The 19035-nt window shown below is 58.6% G+C and overlaps 1 protein-coding gene and 1 non-coding gene across 2 annotated transcripts; one reads left to right on the forward strand and one right to left on the reverse strand.

Moving 5' to 3' along the window:
- The first annotated feature begins 1117 nt into the window (after nucleotides 1-1117).
- Nucleotides 1118-9505, forward strand: SKOR1 (SKI family transcriptional corepressor 1). Its single transcript, XM_044918212.1, has 9 exons — nucleotides 1118-1224; nucleotides 1445-3644; nucleotides 4756-4843; nucleotides 5760-5867; nucleotides 6411-6482; nucleotides 7878-7952; nucleotides 8187-8261; nucleotides 8774-8839; nucleotides 9411-9505. Exons 1-9 carry the CDS (start codon nucleotides 1118-1120, stop codon nucleotides 9503-9505), a joined length of 2886 nt encoding a protein of 961 aa, XP_044774147.1.
- Nucleotides 9506-14975: 5470 nt separating this feature from the next.
- Nucleotides 14976-15082, reverse strand: LOC123325746. Its single transcript, XR_006540604.1, has one exon. It is a non-coding gene; the product is annotated as a U6 spliceosomal RNA (small nuclear RNA).
- Between the last annotated feature and the right edge of the window lie 3953 nt (nucleotides 15083-19035).

Genomic DNA, 19035 nt, shown 5'->3' on the forward strand with positions numbered 1-19035 from the left:
GATCCCCTGTCTCGCTGGAGCTGCCCCTCTGAAAATGGATTTGCCTTTCCTGACGAGTTTAGGGGAGGGGCCCACAGGGTTGAGCTGCCTGGGCCTCAGGAGCGCCTGCAGCCGTGGGCCCGATGAGAGCCTTTGGTGTCTGAGGACACGTGGCAGGGCCAGGCGACCTAGAGGGCCCCAAACATCAGTCCCTGGGTCCTCCCGCTGCTGAGGTCCACGGGAGAGGCTGCCTCCCTGCCTGGGCCAGAGATCAAAGCGCGGGACCGGCAGCAACTTTTGACCTGGAGCCTTGTGGCTTCGGACACCGGCCAGGATTCTTCTCAACCCGTATGAACTGGGACAGCCCGGCTTGAAGTATACTCAGAGAGGAGACGCCCCCAAAAGAGGAAGCCCAGAGCCCGGAAAGACTGCACTTAGCCTGAGCAGGAAAGGCATATCTGAAGAAGGAGGAAAACTTAGGGAATGGGCTGTTAGAAGCAAAGGAGAAGTGGCTCCTGAGAAACTTCCTCGAGAACCCCTCCGTCCCCACGCGCTAACCCGGATGGAAACCGGCTTTGGTCCGGAGCGCAGCTAAAAATGCAGAAAATGTGGTTAGGAACTGCGTGACCCTGGTTCCACTGATGGCTGGGGAAAAAAACGGTTTGTATTTCCAGCCGGAATCTTTCTGCTCAACGAACGCGAGGCTCAGGGCGTGAGAGGAGAAGCTCGGGTTTGTGGAAACCAGTGCTGTTATTCCGAGGAACCGGCTTGGCACGGAACTGGGTGCGGTGGGGGCCGCCCTGGGGCTAGGCGCGCGCAGAGTGCTTTGGAGAGCCGGGTTCAGCACCGCGAACAGCGGTCGTCTCAGCCTCCTTCCCCCCCCGCCCCTCCCCCGCCCACGGCCTCGAGACCCTCCTCCTTCTCCTTGCCCCCCCCCGCCCCCTGCTGTCTGGAGATGGGCAGTGACCGCCCCTTCCCATGTCCGTACCCCTCCCAGCGCCTCCCCCGCCCGCCCGCGTGCATGCGCGACTGAGCAGAGGGGCAGCCTGTCCGGGCTTCAGGACCCGGGCGGGTAGGGCAGGCTGCGAGGGTAGCCAAAGGCGCACGGATCTGGACGTTGGGAAGCCTGGGTTAGGCAATGGCTTTGCTGTGTGGCCTTGGGCAAGTCACTCTCCGTCTCTGGGCCCCACTTCCTCCACAATCCGAAAACAAAATTGGGTTCCTAGCTGCCGGGGCATTCTTGAGGTCTCAATTACCCCTTCTTCTCCCCCAAACCCCGGGGGCTTTTGCTGTGGCGCCAGCACGAGTCTGAATAACAAAAGGCGCCCGTCCAGGGGACGAATGAGCTTGGACTCCCCATAGCCAAGTTTCCCCGCGCGCCCAACTCGGCGCACCCCGCTGGGCGGGCCGAGCCACGGTGGCGCTGAAAATGGCTCATCTGCTCTCTACTTTCTCTGTTTCGCAGGAGCGGCGGCATGGAGGCTCTCACCACTCAGCTGGGGCCGGGGCGCGAGGGCAACTCCTCACCCAATTCGAAGCAGGAGCTGCAACCCTACTCGGGCTCCAGCGCTCTCAAACCCAACCAGGTGGGCGAGACGTCGCTGTACGGGGTGCCTATCGTGTCTCTGGTCATCGACGGCCAGGAGCGCCTTTGCCTGGCGCAGATCTCCAACACTCTCCTCAAGAACTACAGCTACAATGAGATCCACAACCGCCGGGTGGCCCTGGGCATCACGTGCGTGCAGTGCACGCCAGTGCAGCTGGAGATTCTGCGTCGGGCCGGGGCCATGCCGATCTCCTCGCGCCGCTGCGGTATGATCACGAAGCGCGAGGCCGAACGCCTGTGCAAGTCGTTCCTGGGAGAGCATAAGCCACCCAAGCTGCCCGAGAACTTCGCCTTCGATGTGGTGCACGAGTGCGCGTGGGGCTCGCGTGGCAGCTTCATCCCCGCGCGTTACAACAGCTCGCGTGCCAAGTGCATCAAGTGCGGCTACTGCAGCATGTACTTCTCGCCCAACAAGTTCATCTTCCACTCGCACCGCACACCCGACGCCAAGTACACGCAGCCCGACGCCGCCAACTTCAACTCGTGGCGCCGTCATCTCAAACTCAGTGACAAGTCGGCCACAGACGAACTGAGCCACGCTTGGGAGGACGTCAAGGCCATGTTCAACGGAGGCACCCGCAAGCGGACTTTCTCGCTGCAAGGAGGCGGCGGCAGCGCTAATGGCGGGTCGGGTGGGCAGGGGAAGGGTGGTGCTGGCGCCGGGGGCGGCCCGGGGTGCGCGGCAGAGATGGCCCCAGGCCCGCCGCCCCACAAAACCCTGCGCTGTGGCGAAGACGAGGCCACCGGGCCTCCTGGGCCGCCTCCTCCCCATCCGCAGCGGGGACTTGGTCTAGCGGCGGGAGCCGGCGGCCCGCCTGGCCCTGGAGGGCCTGGTGGCGGCGCCGGCGTACGCAGCTACCCAGTGATCCCTGTGCCCAGCAAGGGCTTTGGCCTCTTGCAGAAACTGCCCCCGCCGCTTTTCCCTCATCCCTATGGCTTCCCCACGGCCTTCGGCCTCTGCCCCAAAAAGGACGACCCGGTGCTAGGCGCGGGCGAGCCCAAGGGAGGCCCAGGCACCGGGAGCGGCGCGGGCGCGGGCCCTGGCGGAGGCGCGGGCGGGCCAGGATCCGGCCACTTGCCCCCTGGGTCAGGCCCTGGCCCGGGTGGCGGCGCCATGTTCTGGGGTCACCAGCCCTCTGGGGCAGCCAAGGACGCAGCGGCCGTGGCTGCAGCGGCCGCCGCCGCCACCGTGTACCCGACGTTTCCCATGTTCTGGCCGGCGGCAGGCAGCCTCCCGGTGCCGCCCTATCCAGCTGCGCAGAGCCAAGCCAAGGCCGTGGCGGCCGCCGTGGCGGCGGCAGCGGCGGCGGCGGCGGCGGCTGCCGGCAGCGGCGGCCCTGAGTCGCTGGACGGTGCCGAGCCGGCCAAGGAGGGCGGCCTGGGCGCAGAGGAGCGCTGTCCTAGCGCGCTGTCCCGCGGGCCGCTGGACGAGGAAGGCGCTGACGAGGCGCTGCCGCCGCCTCTGGCCCCACTGCCCCCGCCACCTCCGCCCGCCCGCAAAGGCTCCTATGTGTCGGCCTTCCGACCTGTGGTCAAGGACGCCGAGAGCATCGCCAAGCTCTACGGTAGCGCCCGCGACGCGTACGGCGCCGGGCCTGCTCGGGGGCCGGGGCCGGGCGCGGGGGCCGGCGGCGGTTACGTGAGCCCAGACTTTCTGAGCGAGGGCAGCTCCAGCTACCACTCCGCCTCGCCCGACGTGGACACTGCTGACGAGCCCGAGGTGGACGTGGAGTCCAACCGCTTCCCCGACGATGAGTGCGCTCCAGACGACGCCGAGCCGGGCGTACCCAGTGCGCCCAGCACGGGAGGCGGCCCGGACGCCGACCAGCCCGTAGGGCCCCCGTCTACCACCTCCTCGGGCGCCGACGGTCCCACAGACTCCCCAGACAGCGGCAGCCCCCGTCCCCGGCGCCGCCCAGGGCTGCCAGCAGCCAGCCGGTCAACATTTGGGGACCTGGCGGCCGACGACGTGGTGCGGAGACCTGAGAGGAGCCCGCCGAGCAGCGGCTATGAGCTGCGAGAGCCTTGCGGGCCGCTGGGGGGCCCCGCGCCGGCCAAGGTGAGCCCCGCACCCGCCTCGCTGGTGGCGCCTCCCCGCTTACCCCTCGGCACCTCGGGGATGTGGGACAGGCACTGGCCAAGTTAGGGACGGGAATTGTGTTCGGAGCAGGCGTTCGAGCGGCAGGCCCCAGCTGCTCTGGGTAGGCCCAGCTTCGGTAGCGCTGCGGACCTTGCCGGGACCTCTGAGTGAGGGTTTCGGAAAATCCGGGGGTGTGTGGAGGCGCAGCAGGCCTGAGAAACGGGTGTGCTACGTTTTTTGTTGGGTGGGGGGAGGGGCGGTGGAGACAGGCAGAGACCTTCAGCAACACAGACAGAAAGAGAGAAATAAAAGGGGTCTGGGGAAAGAACGCGGAGCAGAGAAAGGGACCCAACGCCAGAGAAAAGTGCGTGCGGGGCTGGGCCATGGCACACGCACCCAGATGCGGATCAGGGTCCCGGGGAAGACAAGATGATGGGGAGAGGAGAGGACGGCGTCTCCCTCAAGCTGGGCCCCAGCAGGACCGGTCCCGGAGTCTTCCTCCACCCCAACGCGTAGTTTTCTGAGTCCCTTTGAACTTCGGCCTTGGGAACCGCAGGGTTCCTGGTAGGCAGCTGTCAAGACGGCTTGCGGGGCGGGAGAGGGGCTCCCAGGCTGGCTGGGCCACGGGTTCCGGTCGGGGCTGTGCAACTAAGCCGAAATCGTTGGCCATTTGAAAGTGGGTGCGCATACTTGTACATTTCCATTAGGTCCATTAAAACACGAATCATTAGCTGGATGCGAAAGGCGTCATTTATGGGGGAACTGGGTGAGGGCTGGTGGAAGATGCCGAAAAGGAGATGGGCGAAGAGGGGGGGTGGCCCGCTGTGAACAGTACTTGGGCTTGAGAGCCGCTTTGTCTTTCTGATAATTTATCGAGGACGCTAATAATGACCCTGAAACTACAACGGTGATGCGGCCTCCGAGGGCGCCAGGCTGCGCCGCGTGCCTCATAGCCGCCGGGGGCGCTCGGGTCCCCCGGGCTAGCTGACCTCCCCTCTCAGCTCTCCCTCTCGGCCGCGGCGCAGGGCCGAACGGCCCCCGAGCCGCTTCAAGCGCCCCCCTAACCGCCTGTCATTTTCGGCCGCCGCAGGTGTACGCGCCAGAGCGGGACGAGCATGTGAAGAGCGCGGCGGCGCTGGGGCCCGCGGCCTCCTACCTCTGCACCCCCGAGGCCCACGGTAACGCCCCCAGCCCCCCTGCCGAGGTCGCTGGCCAATGTGACGTGGGAACCGCGGGCGGAGGGCCGGGGCGGGCGGGGGGGGGGGTCCTGCGAGGGAAGACGAGAGGAGAAAAAAAGAGAGGCAGAGAAAGCGAGAGAGGGAAAGAAAAATAAAGGAAAAGGAAGCTAAGTAAGAACTCCCAATAACTTCCATCGTTTGGTCACTTAACAAACCTCCCGGTCCACCACACATACACACGCTCACGTGCACCTCACACACTGGCTTAAATGCTTTTTAAAATCGCGCCTGGCACCTCTTTCAGGTCCTCTCATTTATTCAGCAATTGTTTTGGCCTCGACGTCCTGCTGGGCAGGCCGGGTTAGGGCGGAGGGTGCGGGCGCTCGGCTGCGCGCTTGGACACCCCTGAAGCGCCGGGTAGCTGCGGCCCAACCGGGGGGAGCCCTTCACGTGCGCCAGGCCCCAGTGGCTCGAAGAGGAGGGGCGGAGGGCCTCGGAAATCCGGGCAGGCCGAGCCCGAAAGGATGTCTCCCCTGCCGCCACCCTGCGCGGGTCAACGCCTGGGCCGCGTTCTCGGCGGGAGCGGCGTAGGCAGACCCGGCGGCCACGCGCGCTCGCGGTGCCCCAGTATCTGCGCGCGATGTAGGTCGCTCGTCCCTGGTGGGCTCGGCTGCTCGTCTTGTTCTTTTCCGAGGGGCTGGGGAGGGGGCGTGGAGCGCGAGATGAGCAGACCGCGCGCGGGGGAGGGGGTGCCCGGCCCAAAGCCTGAGGGTGCAAGCCGAGGCGCACAGCCGGGAACCAGCGGCGGCCACAACGCTTTTAATTAGGGCTCGGGCGCCCCGACCGTGGCAGCTCTGGCCGTATCGGGGTCACGGTTTCTTTGCTTCTCCTTGAAACTCGGTTTATTGCCTTTAAGAACCAGATAAGGAAGACAATCACTCGACCGCCGACGATTTGGAAACGAGGAAATCCTATCCAGACCAAAGGAGTATCTCCCAACCAAGTCCCGCAAATACAGACCGAGGTGAGCCCTAGGACCCTCGCGCACCAACCCCACCCGGAAGCTGGGGCCCAGGTCGCCCAGGTGCCCACCGCTTCTGCTTGCGAAAGGGGTTTTCGATCGAGCGTAAGCGGCTGCGGGTCCCCTCGTGCGGCTGGCTGATCCATATTTAAACAGCCCGCGCGAGAGGTGCAAGCTAGGTTTTCTGAGTTGCTTTCCTCCTTAGTGGGTTCGGGGCTCTTCCGGGTAAGAGAAGGGGCTGTGCTAAAAGGAAATGAGAGACACCATCACCCACATGAAGCAAGTCAGAGGGCACGTCCTGCCCTAAGATAGCCTACCTTCCCTGAGTCCATTGTCCTTCTTCAGTGGGTCACTTTGTAAAACGAGGGCCACACCCCTAAAATGATAGCTTGGAAGGTAGGTGGTACTCGATGCCTGTGACTGTCTCTTCTAAAGGCAGAAGATCCGGAGCAGCTCCCTGACTTAGCACAGTTCCCAGCAGCTCATCCTTCCCCTCCCAAGGCCTCTCCCAGGATAGAACCCCTCTTACCTGCCCTTGTATCCCAGGTGAAGATGGGCTCACCCTGGATATCACAGGAACTCAGCTAGTGGAGAAAGATATCGAGAACCTGGCCAGAGGTGAGGTTAAAAATCTGTGAAATGGGGGTACACCCTGCTTGGGGGAGATGAACCGTTCTTGTAGGGGAGTGTGTGGGAAGACAGGGTTCTTGGGGAATCAATTTTCATTGAGTGGAAAGGATAATCCTCTGGGCACATGATGCTGGCACAGAGGTGTGGGGTGGGAGGGAGTGGGGAAAGTGAACCAAACCCCTAGAGGTTCATTAGAAGTTTGGATTCCCAAGGCTGGCCTATCTGAAAAGCCCAGTGAAAGAGAGCAATGAGTAATGATCCTCAGAACTTGATGCATGTGACAGATAGGGCAATCTGGGTCTCCCAACCTCACTGGAAAACAGGACTTTTTCTGAAAAGCAAGATTGCAAGAAGGCATTTATTTTAGGAATGTCTGAGAAGTTAATTTTTTCCTGGAATTAATGCATAACCACCCCCACACACACACACACACAGAGTGCCCTAAATGGGGTGAGGATAGAGCCTGCTTTCAGAATGGGATCCTGGGGTTGCTGCTCCACCTGCAGGGGGAGTGCGTGCCTTGAGACACAGAGGACTGGAGCCTCTGACCCCACTTTGCTCCTCTACCTCCCATTTCTGTGTTTCCTCAGCACCTGCTCAGGGTGGGATTTCTCAGAGAGACTCCCCAGGGGGAGGACCCAGATCCCAATAGCTCCATGGTCAGGGCAGCCCCTGCCATCTCTCTGTAGCTGGTTCTGAGGGCACGGAGGGGGCTTTCCACATCCACCTGCTATCCACCACACTGCCCTCAACCAGCCCAGGGATGGGCTTGGAAAGTGGTGTGGGAAGGGGAAGAAGAATTGGTGGTCTTTCACTCTTCCTAGTCACAGATTATAAAGGATATGCAATTACCTTCAACATCATTGGTGCTTTATGTGAGAGCTCTTAGTATGGATCTGGGGGCCTGGGACCCCCTGAAATTGTGAACAAACTGTTGTGCGTACAGGTATTTTTCAGGGCAGGGGTCCAAGTCTTTGACCAGATTCACCCAGCTCGTATAATTGAAGAGAGGGATTAGGTGTGTCATTTGGAGGGGTAAATCAAGTCCTGGGCCAGCCTCTAAGGTTAGGGAGTTGGGAACAACTTAAAGCAGATGCCATGCTGGTTAGCGCCTGGAGCCAGGGCCTAGAAGCCCAATATGGCTTCCACCATCCTGAATTTAATTCCCCTGGGCAACTTGTTTCCTCGCCCAAATCCTTTGGAAGCAAATGGGAAAACAGTGTAGAGGGCCTCTACCTCCTGGCCCCACCACTCCACAACTCCCATCTCAGGGTCTCCCGGCTAGGGCAGGACCTGCAGAACCTTGGTGCTGGTAGTTGGGGGGGTGGGGGACGCCTGAGTCCCGCGCACCCTCCTTTACCTCCCACTCTCGCCCCCTCACAGACGAATTGCAAAAACTGCTCCTGGAGCAAATGGAGCTCCGCAAGAAACTGGAGCGAGAATTTCAGAGTCTCAAAGGTACCCCCACCCCGACCCACCTCACCCCACCTCACCCCACCTCAGCACGAGAGCCTTCTTCGTGCGCGCCCGGAGCCCAGGCCAGGCAGCGCGCCGCGCACCAGCCGCCGAACCCTGCTTTTCCGGGGCTTCCCGCAAGGCCCCAGACCGAAGGGGTGGGGGCGGGAATGGGGAGTGGGGAAATGGGGCCGAGGGAGCTGTGACGCACAGCCCCCACTTAATCAATTTGCACAGATAATTTTCAGGATCAAATGAAGAGGGAATTGGCTTATCGAGAAGAAATGGTGCAACAGCTGCAAATTGTCAGAGGTAAGACGCGAGTCAGGTGAGCGCGTGCACGGGCCGTAACTGCCTCTCGTCTGGCAGGAGCCGCAATGTTGGCTCAGTCATTTGGATTTAAATTGAAGGTAATTTAACAATTATTTTTTTTATTTAATATCCTTTGTATACTCTGATTAGCCTCAGAATGGCAAGCGAGCCCAGCAAACGGCTTGCAGGCATCATTACATGGAGTGATTGAACTTCTTATCGCGGCAATTTCCGTGGTTTCTAAATTAAAAATCGAGGCGTAAAATTACCTGGGAAGTAATGCCTAAGTTTGCTTTAATTTTGGTTAGATCCGTCTGCCTTTAAGCGCCATCCCAGGCCTTTTCCTCCCTCCTCCAGGCTGCAGTTTGGGGCATTGATGCTCCCTCCCTCGGTCTCCCGGATTTGTTTCTTCGAGGGGCTGAGCGCTGGGGAGAGGGTGAGGCCCGGGCTGTGACCCTGGCCGGCTGGAGGGTGGTCTCATTTCCTCACCGGCCCCTCCCCATGTCTTCCAGACACTCTGTGTAACGAACTCGACCAAGAGCGGAAGGCGCGCTATGCCATCCAGCAGAAATTAAAAGGTGCGGATGCTGGGGAACAAAGATAGGAGTGTTGCCAGGCTCTGGCTGTGCCACTGAATGAATGAGTGAATGAATGATGGCGGATGAGTGAGTGGATGGTGAATGAGCTAATGAATGGATGAGTAAATGGAGGGGCCAGTGAGAGGGGAAGACCAGGTCTACCTAGATCAGAAGCCAAGAGGAGGGAAATGGGGATTTTTTTAATGGGGAAATAATTCTAGAACGATAGAATAGGGAAAAAGAACCCCTTGAGCCCTGGGCATTGGGAAATCTGCCGTGGGATCCAAATCTGGCCGTGGGCAGATTGACTTCCCTTTTTCTGTGCCTCAGTTTCCTCTTCTGCATAATGGGGCTACTGCACCAGCGCAGTGGTTCTAAATCGCCAGGTTCTCTCGCTTACACGCCTACCTTTTTCTGATCCGTTCACTTGAGAACCCCTGAGCCAGAAGGGGGTGGGTGAGACCCCAGGAGGGCAGGGGAAGGGCGGGGCGAGTGGACGGAGCCGGTAGGCCGCGCGGGCGAGGCTAGGCAAGCGAGGTGCTCAACCTGGCCCGCCGGACTGTCTTTCCAGAAGCCCACGACGCCCTGCACCACTTCTCCTGCAAGATGCTGACGCCCCGCCATTGCACTGGCAACTGCTCCTTCAAGCCCCCGCTCTTGCCCTAGGGCCGGCCCGGCCGCGCCCACGCGCCCTCAAGCCATGCTGCTCTCTTCTTGTAAATACCCGCGGCCGCGGCGGCCGAGAGCGAGGAACAAGCCATTCGGACACGACCGATGTACATACAGCCTCCCGCCCGCCCGCCCTCCGCCAGGGCGCCTCGGCCCAGGGCCCCTTCTCCGTTTCCAAGTGTAAATACCACCTCGCCCCACGGTTGAACTCCAGGGCATCGGACCTCATGGGGTTAACTGGACCGAAGGGGGTAAGAAAGGGGAAAGGGGGGGCCTCCCCCGCCCCACACAGCCTCGGATCCCCAGTTGTGTACACACTGTAGCAACTTCGCGGGCGCTGGCCCCGCGCTCCCCCGTCCCGTCCACTTCTGAAACTTGTTCCTAATGACAAAGTGGCTATGTGCAATGGATATAACTGTACTGTGAGTCTCTCTTGGTTCAGTATTGGGTTCCGTTTGATTTATGCTGTAAATTATTTTGCTTCCTTCTCCTGGACCTACTTCCAGTCCCATTTTGCATTCCCCTTTGGGTTTTGTTTTGTCTATTTTTTTTTTCTTTCTTGTTAACCTCTTGATGTAACAGCACTTTAAAAAGGGCGACAACTGACTCACGAGATGGAGACCACCTTGAGCCTGTTTGGGGAGACCACCCTGTATCCGTGACTTTTGTTTTGTTTTTAATAAAAAAAGAAACCTGTCACTTCCTGGGGCTGTGGAGGTGGGAGTGCGGGGGTGGGGGGAACGTGGGCGGCGGCGGGCTGAGGGCTGCGCAACAGGTGCGGCTCCAAGACCTCAGGCGCGAGTTCTGGGGCGCCCGGGCTGAGAATCACCGGGCTCGGGTGGGCAGCAGCGAGCGCCCCGACCTCTCTCCCAGTCCTTCAGGCACACCGAGTTTGCCCCCCAGGCCACCCTCTCCCCGCGTTTGGGACCCTCCCTAGAGCCTCTCGGCCCGGGATAGGAGGACTACGGCGGCCTCCTGGGTGCCATGGTCTCCGACTCTTCCCTGGAGCTCTCGCCAGGGCCGAGGGTTTAGTCGTGCCCACTTCCACGCCTGCCCCACCGGGAAGTCACCCCCAGCGTTCTCTCAGGGACGGGACGCCGCCCGGAAGCCTAGGTTCAAGCAGAATTGCCGGGAGGCACGGGCACCGCCCACCTGGCCCGGGGGCGCTGGGGTGGGCCGGGGGCGGGGGACGAGGTACGTCGGGTGGACCTCGGCTGGGCACGCCTGGAAGGGAAGGGCGTGACTCCGTGCTCGTGCACAGATGTCCTCCTGCCTGTCCCTCCTCTACCCCCACGGAGGGAGCTGGCAGTTTTTAATGTTCTGTCCGTTTCAGTCCGAGAGTGTGCGCGGACATGCAGCAGCGCAAGGAGCCAGGTGAGGCCCCCCTGTGCTGGAATCAGGTCGTCTCCACTGGGGGATGAGGGGTGTCAGGGTGTGTGTGACAGGGGTAGGTTCCTGGCCGCGGTTGATGAGGCCTCAGCTTGCTGCAAGCCTCTCATCGGCCTCAGTTTCCACAGCGCACCTGCTGGTTAGGCTACAGATAAAGGATGGAAACTGCAGCGCACTTTTTCGGGCAGGGGGGTGGGGGGGAAGAGTGTGCTCGGAGCGGGAAAGCGCCGGGTACTGGGGCTCATTCGGTCCTGGCTTCCAGTTTCACCTCCTCGGCTGACTCGCAAGGGTGCTGTGTCGCTCCCTTTATTCCTCTAGGCCTCCGTTTTGGCCCACATAGAATAACCCTCGGGCCTCCTACCCCGGCGCGCGGGGAAGCGCTCTGGAGGGGAGCCGAGCGCAGGGCCGCCGGTCGAGGCCCTCCGACATCCCGGGGATCTCCGTGCGCTTCTCCGGTCCCCCGCCGCGGGGCCAGCCCCTCGGGCCTGGGAGCTCTGGGCTGCGCGGGCCAGGAAGCTTGGTGGCGGGGCGTCTGGAGGGCCCGGGGCGGGGCGGCGAGCAGGGGGCGCGCGGCGGGCCGAGGGGATGGGGCGCGGGCGAGGAGCCCGCGCGCGCACGCGGCGGAGGCAGGAGGCGGGTCCCCGGAGGCTGGGGCTCACAGCCCTCCTCCAGTCCCGGGATATTCCGAGGGCCAGTCACAGAGAGGACACGACAGAAATAACGGCGGTGAGGGCTCCGGCTAAACCGTGAGGTGTCGCCCAGGGAAGAAGTCACCTCGGGAGGCGCGGTGTCCCAGCAGGAACACCCTACGCGCGAGCGTTTCCTAGGGTGGAATGAACCAGATCAGTTCCCCACTGCACCAACGGTGACACTGAGGGCGGAGAGGAAGGGACTTGCGTGCTCAGGGCGTGCGGGGGCCGAGCGGCGGGCGGATGCGCGCAAGAGCAGGTGTTTTGGAGAGCACGAGCCTTTACCCCCTGGCGTGGCCACGCCTTTGGAAGCCGCACTTCCTTCTCGGGGAAGCGGGAATGACAGGCACTAACCGGGCAGGAAGTTCCGTGGCCGCGGCCCACACAGAGGAGCCCAGCAAATATTCCTTTCACCTTCCCTTTCTGAATTCCCCCGAAGTGGAGGGGGGGGGGGGCGGGGAGAAAGGCCGTAGGCAGCTGGGGCTCTTCCGAAAGGGCGCCCCATCTGGGCCGGAATCCCTGCAGATTGGAGGTGTAGGCGGATCCGACCCAGAAAGCTTTGTCGCAAACCCCTCCTGGGTTCCTCGTCCCTTCAGAAGTGGTTTGTTCTCCCCCAAATGTTAATAACCGAACGATTGGTATGGATGTAATTATCAATAATTATACGAATTATTGCTGATTGCGGGGCTCGTAGCTACTTTAATTAGTTTACCAGATTCTAATTAAGTTAAATGAAACATTAATAGGGAAAATATGCTTTGGGGAAAAAAAACAACCCAGGATTTTTAAAAAAGTCTATTTCTCGCCACAACGTTGCCACCTTGCGACACAATTTAGGTACGACAGCCAACGTCCGAAGGCCCCAGACTAGGGAGACTTGTCTTAGGGAGAAAAAGTGGGGTTTGGGGAATTGCTAGAGGGCTGTGGAGCACAGAACATTCTCCTGGGTGTTCCGCCGAGGTGTTCGGTTTCACACTCCTGGCTTCGGGAGGTGCCCACAGGAGGTCCGGCTCTGGAGTCCAGGGTCTGGGGATTAAGAAAGAAGCAGGCAAACATGGCTTGACTTTTCACCCCCCTGGGAGGAAATCCCCAACTCCGTCTATCCTGCAAATCTGGGTAACCTGTCGGCAAAACAAACAAAACAAAACAAAAACAGCTGGAAGACCTCTGGATTCCTGGGACTAACCTCTTCATTCCTGTGGCACTTGGTTAATGAAACTCAGGGGGTGTTCATGTCTCTGAGTTCTCCTTGGTTGTGTGTGTCTGTTTCCCCTAGGACTGTAAGTACCCTGGCAACAGGGGCCACGTCTTGCTCTTCCTTGTGATCTCCAACACAGGGCCCAGTGCATCCCAGTAGCTCAACAGATGTCTCAAGGAAGGGATTCCAACTCTGGTTCCTCTGGGTGCTGGAAATGCCCGAGGGGAGGAGTCCCTAGGTGCTTCTGGACAACAGCTATTGGGAGGCAATTGAGCTCATTTGCTTTATATTAATAAAGCACAAGTTTATTGCTCAGATGACCCTTCATCAATAGGATTATTTTGGGGGGCAGGTGTCTGGTAAGAGATTGTCAGCCTAGGAAAACTTTCTTCCTCTTCCAGCTGTGTCCCAAAGAGGGTGCTCCTTCACTCCTTCACATTTTGCAAGTTCACCATGCACATACCTGTCCACTTATTTCCAGCTACCCTGATCTAAAGTATAACCTTGAACCTTTGCAAAAATACAACCCCTGTCCTTGAATTCAGAACACCAGCAAAAGCAGAACTGGACCCCTATGCTCTTTCCATTCATTCTAAACAGCTTTATCTCTCACTCTCTACCATCCAAGGTGGTATAGTGTTTGGTTAAGAGCACAAGCTCTCTAGGCAGATTTCCTGGGTCTCAACCCCTTCTCTGTTACTTACTAGTTGTGTGACATCGGGCAAGTTGTTGAATCTCTCTGTGCCTCAGCTTCCCCATCTGTAACAGAAGGCGGGAGAGGGTATCTACTTCACAGAACTGAGCAGAGCCAGGAAAATCAGCCAGGTCTCTGGCTTTTCCAGGACAAAGACTTGCCTGTCTTTCCTCATCTCTGCTCCAAGACCAGGGGTCATACCAAGTGGAATAACAAGTTTCTTTAGAAGGAGAGAGAGTCACGCCAACATTGGTCCTTTCCTTGTTTGGCATCTCAGAAGGAGACTTTGAAAACTGCTCATCCAATTACCCAAGTTCCTCCTAAGAACCAGGCATGTTTGGGGGAAGAAAGGAAAACCAAAGCTTGTCCTCCGACTCCATGCACTGGAGGCCGTGAGCCGAGGAGAAGGTGCAACGAGAGGTCCCACAGACCCCCATTCTCGGCTGTTACCTGGAAAGGATCATTTCACCTCACTGAAGGGAACAGAAATGGATCCCTGATGGAACGCTGCTTGGCAGCTCCGAGCGCCCGCCGGGAGAGGACCCTCCGCTGCCCTGGGGCGGCTCTGGGGCTCGGCGTCTGCTGCCTGCCCGAACTGTGGGGAGCCCAGAGCCTGGGAGGTGTGCGGCCCCTGGAGGCAGACCAGCTGCTCTCCCAGCGGCTGCAGAGACCGGGGGGGGGGGGGGGGGGGGGCCCAGGGGGGGGGGGGGGACGGGGGGGGGGGGGGGGGGCGGGCCACTACGAGTGTGCTCAGGCACCAGCAAAGCATGTGCACCAACATTTTTTCTCCCGGAAAGAAACCTATATTTCAAAACACATTGATAAAGTCAGTGCAGGAAATCTGAACTTTACTGGACTTTCCCTCGCTTCCCATCTTACTAAGTAAGACTGTACTTTTTGCAATCATTACATGGGGGCAGGGTCCCGATCTTTTCCGGGCCTGTGCCTCCAAAGGTCTCGTCGGGCCTTGCGGCAGCCACTTACTAATTATATGATCATGTCCAGGGTGCTTTACCTCCCGGGGTCTCCTGTAAAATGCTGACAATAGTACTCACAAGGCAGGGCTGTCAGGAATACTGAGCTATTGGAAGCCCCTGGCACATGGTAGATGCTTAAGAAGGAGTGGGCATTATTATGTTTTTAAGATTGAGAGGCAGCATGAGGAGTCTTGCTTGTTACGTGTCCTGTTACAGTCCCCTCGGGTCTATTTGAGCACTAGGGTCCTGTTATGTTTTGGACCTGAAGCGGGTTAACTTTGGCAAATCCGTTTCGTTAAGTGTAAGGTCCCGTAGGACTCAGGATAGTGCAGGGGGAAGCAGGGGCAACACGGGGAAAGATCAAAGCCTGGGGTCAGGCGTAAAAAGCAGGGCAAAGGGAGAATCTAAGCCCCACCTCCTCTCATTCTATCTCCTGGGACTACAGTTTCCTTTGTGTGAAAGGAAAGATAAAACCTGTAGGTTCAAAGTGTTTGCACCCAGGGGTAGGTAAACTCTGGTACAAAATATGGAACGCTTCACGAATTTGCGTGTCATCCTTGCGCAGGGGCCATGCTAATCTTCTCTGTATCGTTCCAATTTTAGTATATGTGCTGCCGAAGCGAGCACGACTCCCAGGCTTTCTCAGATAGTATATAAAGCTAGGAACAGCGATACTTTTACAATTATGGTGACTATGCTGCGCGCTTTTCAAAACCCCAAATATTCAAGGCATTATGACCGTTTGTATCTCGTACATACAGTAATGGTATCTTTGTGACTACGGCCAAATTAAGTCTAATTGTGTCCCTAACCTCCCAACGTTGTGTATGCAAATGAAGGGACCATGGGAAATTGGCCCTCGGCCCGCCCGACCTCTGCGCGCCCCCGGAGGGCGCCGGGAGCACGTTCGGTCACGTGGTGCGCGCGGCTAGCGCGCCTGTTCCGCGCCGGCCGGATTGGGCCCCCAGGGGTCGCGCGCCGGGCTCCTCCGCGAACGCGGCGGCGCAGTGGCCCCTGACACTACGGGGGCGGGGCCAGGGCCTTTGGCTGGGGGCGGGGGGGGAGGGGAGGGACCATGATGAACTTCGGGGTCCGGGGCCCCGAAGCGGCTGCGAGCGGCCGGTCGGGTCGTCCCCGCTCCAGGACCCGTGACCCCGGCGAGAGTTGGAACCACGGACCGTGAACCGGAAGGGGCTGGGCAGGGTGGCCGAGGGCTGCAGTGCGGCGGGGTGGGCCACGGTGCGCCGCTGCTTCCCCTGGGGTGCTCGGGACCCGCGCCCGGTGCTTGGAGCCAAGGGCAGGGGGTATGCTTTGGGGCCCAGGCTTTCCATAGTGTGACTCGGGGTGTGGCATCCTGAGAAAGGTCACCGTGCTTTGGTCCAGCACTGGGCCGGGCCCTTAACCCGACCCGTGTCCTTCCCCTCGATTTGCAGGTTAGAAAACAAGCTCTGGTTGGTTAATCAAGGCCAAAATTGCCCTGCCAGTTGTGAAAGAAGTTGAGCTCTGGAGGCAAGTCTGGTTGCAAAACCCGATCATTTCCTCTTCCCAGGGGAACTCGAGCGAGGAAAGATTTGGGACCAGGAGTGGCACCTCCCCTTTCTCTTACCTAGACAATGCTCCCAAGGCCTTATCAGCTCAGACTTTCCTTCCTGCCTTCATTCCTTCACCAAATACCAAGCCCCTATGACGTCAGCGCCGGGGCTGCGGGGCCAACAAGCAGGGCGCTTCGGTTCCAGCAAAGGGAGCCAGGCCAATGTGTCAGAGCATTCTCAGTTCAGTGCTGAGACGGACTGGAAAGGAAGAACCTGGGGGATAGATAGTGACTGGGGCATGAAGGTGGGCAGGAGGGGAGGGGACATATGAGCTGTCACTTGATATGGATGCAGTCCTGAGAGGACAGGACAGGCAGTACCAGGCAGAGGAAGACCTGGGAGCCACCTGAGTCAGTTTCACGCATCTGGGCAAGTCCTTCAGGCAGGAGAGGCCACTGTGGAGGTGGTTGGTGCCCGGAGGGCCTGCTCTGGCTCAGCTGTGAGCCTGATTCAAGCCACAGCCAGGGAGCACCTGGCCTGACCCTTGGGGACTTTGGAGCCCCTCCCCCGACCTGTCTTCAGTGAAATGGAAATCAGGTGCAGGCTGCCCAGCTTCTCATCTGACCTCTCTCTAAATAAGCAGTAAGCAAACACAAACCTCAGAATGCTAATATGGCCTTTATTGAGTGAAAAGAGCTAATTTGGGCAATGATGTTTCCCTCAGATTTACAAAAGGGAATTGCAAATAACCAAAAAGCGTATTAGCGTTGATGGGAGATGATGCTAATCTTCAATTAGCATCCACGTTTTTATTCATTTATTTAGAAGAAGAGCCTTTTCGGCACAGTCGATGCGCACACGTGTCACGGTGACAGGTACATCTCGTGGGTTCATAACTGCCTTATTGCAAAAACCAGCAGGAGATGGACCAAGTTGTTCACCATTTCTGGCTACACGAGCATGTGTTATTTTGAGCCAGAGGTGGGGTTTTTTTGGTCTGTTTTTCTTATTGAGCACAGAGGAGAGACATCTGAGTTCTTGCTTCCATTCCTTCCTGCATCTGTTTTTGTGACCTTGCCCAACTCCCTGGACCTCTCTGGTCCTGTTTTAGCTTCTGCAAAGTGACGAAACTGTCCTAGAGATGATCTTTGCTATCTCTCTCAGCTTTGACATGCTGTGATTTCTTTCCTTTTTTTTTTGGTAACTGGGTAACTGAAGGACTTTTTTGGAGACTATAATTAGAAAGATGGAAACATTCCACCCTTTTTGTTTTCTTTTTTAGAAGGGTGGAGAATTCTTTTTTTTTTTTTTTTTAAGATTTTTTATTCATTTGACAGAGAGAGACACAGCGAGAGAGGGAACACAAGCAGCGGGAGTGGGAGAGGGAGAAGCAGGCTTCCCGCGGAGCAGGGAGCCCGATGCGGGGCTCGATCCCAGGACCCCGGGATCATGACCTGAGCCGAAGGCAGACGCTTAATGCCTGAGCCACCCAGGCGCCCCAGGGTGGAGAATTCTGCTCATCCTTGGGTCATGGAAGACCCCGAGAACAGCCCACAGGGGCTGCTGCGGACCGAGGGTCTGGGACCGGCGGAACCCTGCAGCACTCATCCCTGAATCCTGAAGGCCCAGAGTGGAGGAAGCGTGAGGGTGGGGATGAGAGGGGCAGAGATGGATTGGATGTGACATGAAGCTGGAGGACAGATGGATGGAGGGACTCAGTGCGGAGAGAAGCAAGGGGATCCTGCCCCCAGAGACCCCAAGGGGATGGACACTAAAAGGCAACAAGTATGTGTCTGCATGGGTTGGTGGTCTCAGAGCTTCAGGGGAAGCCAGTTCCTGCTAGTCCTCAGAGCTGTTGTCTTCCCTCTACTCCGAGACCTGAGGTGGCCTGAGTCCCGACAGTCTTCCCTGAATGTCCTACACTGCAGGACCTCAAGAGATGCAGAGTGGTTCCCCCAGACCTGTCAGGTGGAGCTTCGCACCACTCCGAGTGGGAGAGATCAGAGCCAACTTTAAATGTTGATCAATGAAGAAATGGGCTGTTTCATATTGAAAATATGTTGGTGAAGACATGAGATCTTAGGATTCTCTAACATTATTATAGTATTTCCCCTGAAGTCTGGGAGCATTGAGTGTTTCCATATGTCATTCATTTGAAATAAGAAGAGCCAGGGATTCGCATCAACCCCACCAGAGGGAGGAAGAAGCAGGGATGTGGAGAAGCCATGGCCTCCTCTGTGCTGGGGACCCTGGGGACAAATTGGCATTGGTGGCATCCAGGTGTTACCCAGAATTGTAGGGCAGGGAAGTGCTGAGTTCACAGGCCTGGCCCAGAAGCTTCTAAGGCCCCAGACACAGAATGGGGCTGCAGGGGGTCTGAGTGTGGAGAAGGACCCACCCCTCAGGCCCTAGAAATCCCTTTGAGCAATGCCTGCTCTGACTTAAACCTTGTTCTTGGAAGATCTCTTTTGGAGTATGCTCTCCCACCTAATCACTCCAGGGTAAATGAGTTTTTTCATATTTCCTTCTTTGCCTCCCAATAAAGAAAGCCAGGGCTGGGGTGGGGGTGGGGGACAGGTATAAGAAGATCTGTGTTTGCTGACAGCTCAGAGGGTGGCCTCAGGGAAAAGGCAGGGTCAGCTGTGGCCAGAGGGAGTTTCTCCTTCCAAGCCTCCTAATCCCTGTGTGCTGGGAGCCCTTGCTCTTCTGGCTTGGCCCCTGCTGTGGTCAGAGCAGCTCTAATCCATCCCAGATGCCTGACCTCAGTGCTGCCCTGGAATCCTGCCCCTTCCCAGCTTGCATTTGGAGGGAGTGGGGGGACCACAGCCCAGGCCACACTTTTCACTCTCCCCCAGATCTCTTTTTTGGCGCCTGGAGCTTTGTAAATATCTGGCTATTTCCCCACCTGTAGGATAGTGACTCTGCTGTGAGCCTAGCAGGGCTGTTTGAACAGCAACGGCAGGGCTGATGTGAATGGCCCGAGCACCTTAGAGGAGTAGCTTCATGGGCAGTGTTTGGAATAGGCCCTGGGTATGTGGGAAGTTCACG

Source organism: Neomonachus schauinslandi, chromosome 9, assembly GCF_002201575.2.
Source record: "Neomonachus schauinslandi chromosome 9, ASM220157v2, whole genome shotgun sequence".
In the NCBI taxonomy this organism is placed as follows: domain Eukaryota; kingdom Metazoa; phylum Chordata; class Mammalia; order Carnivora; family Phocidae; genus Neomonachus; species Neomonachus schauinslandi.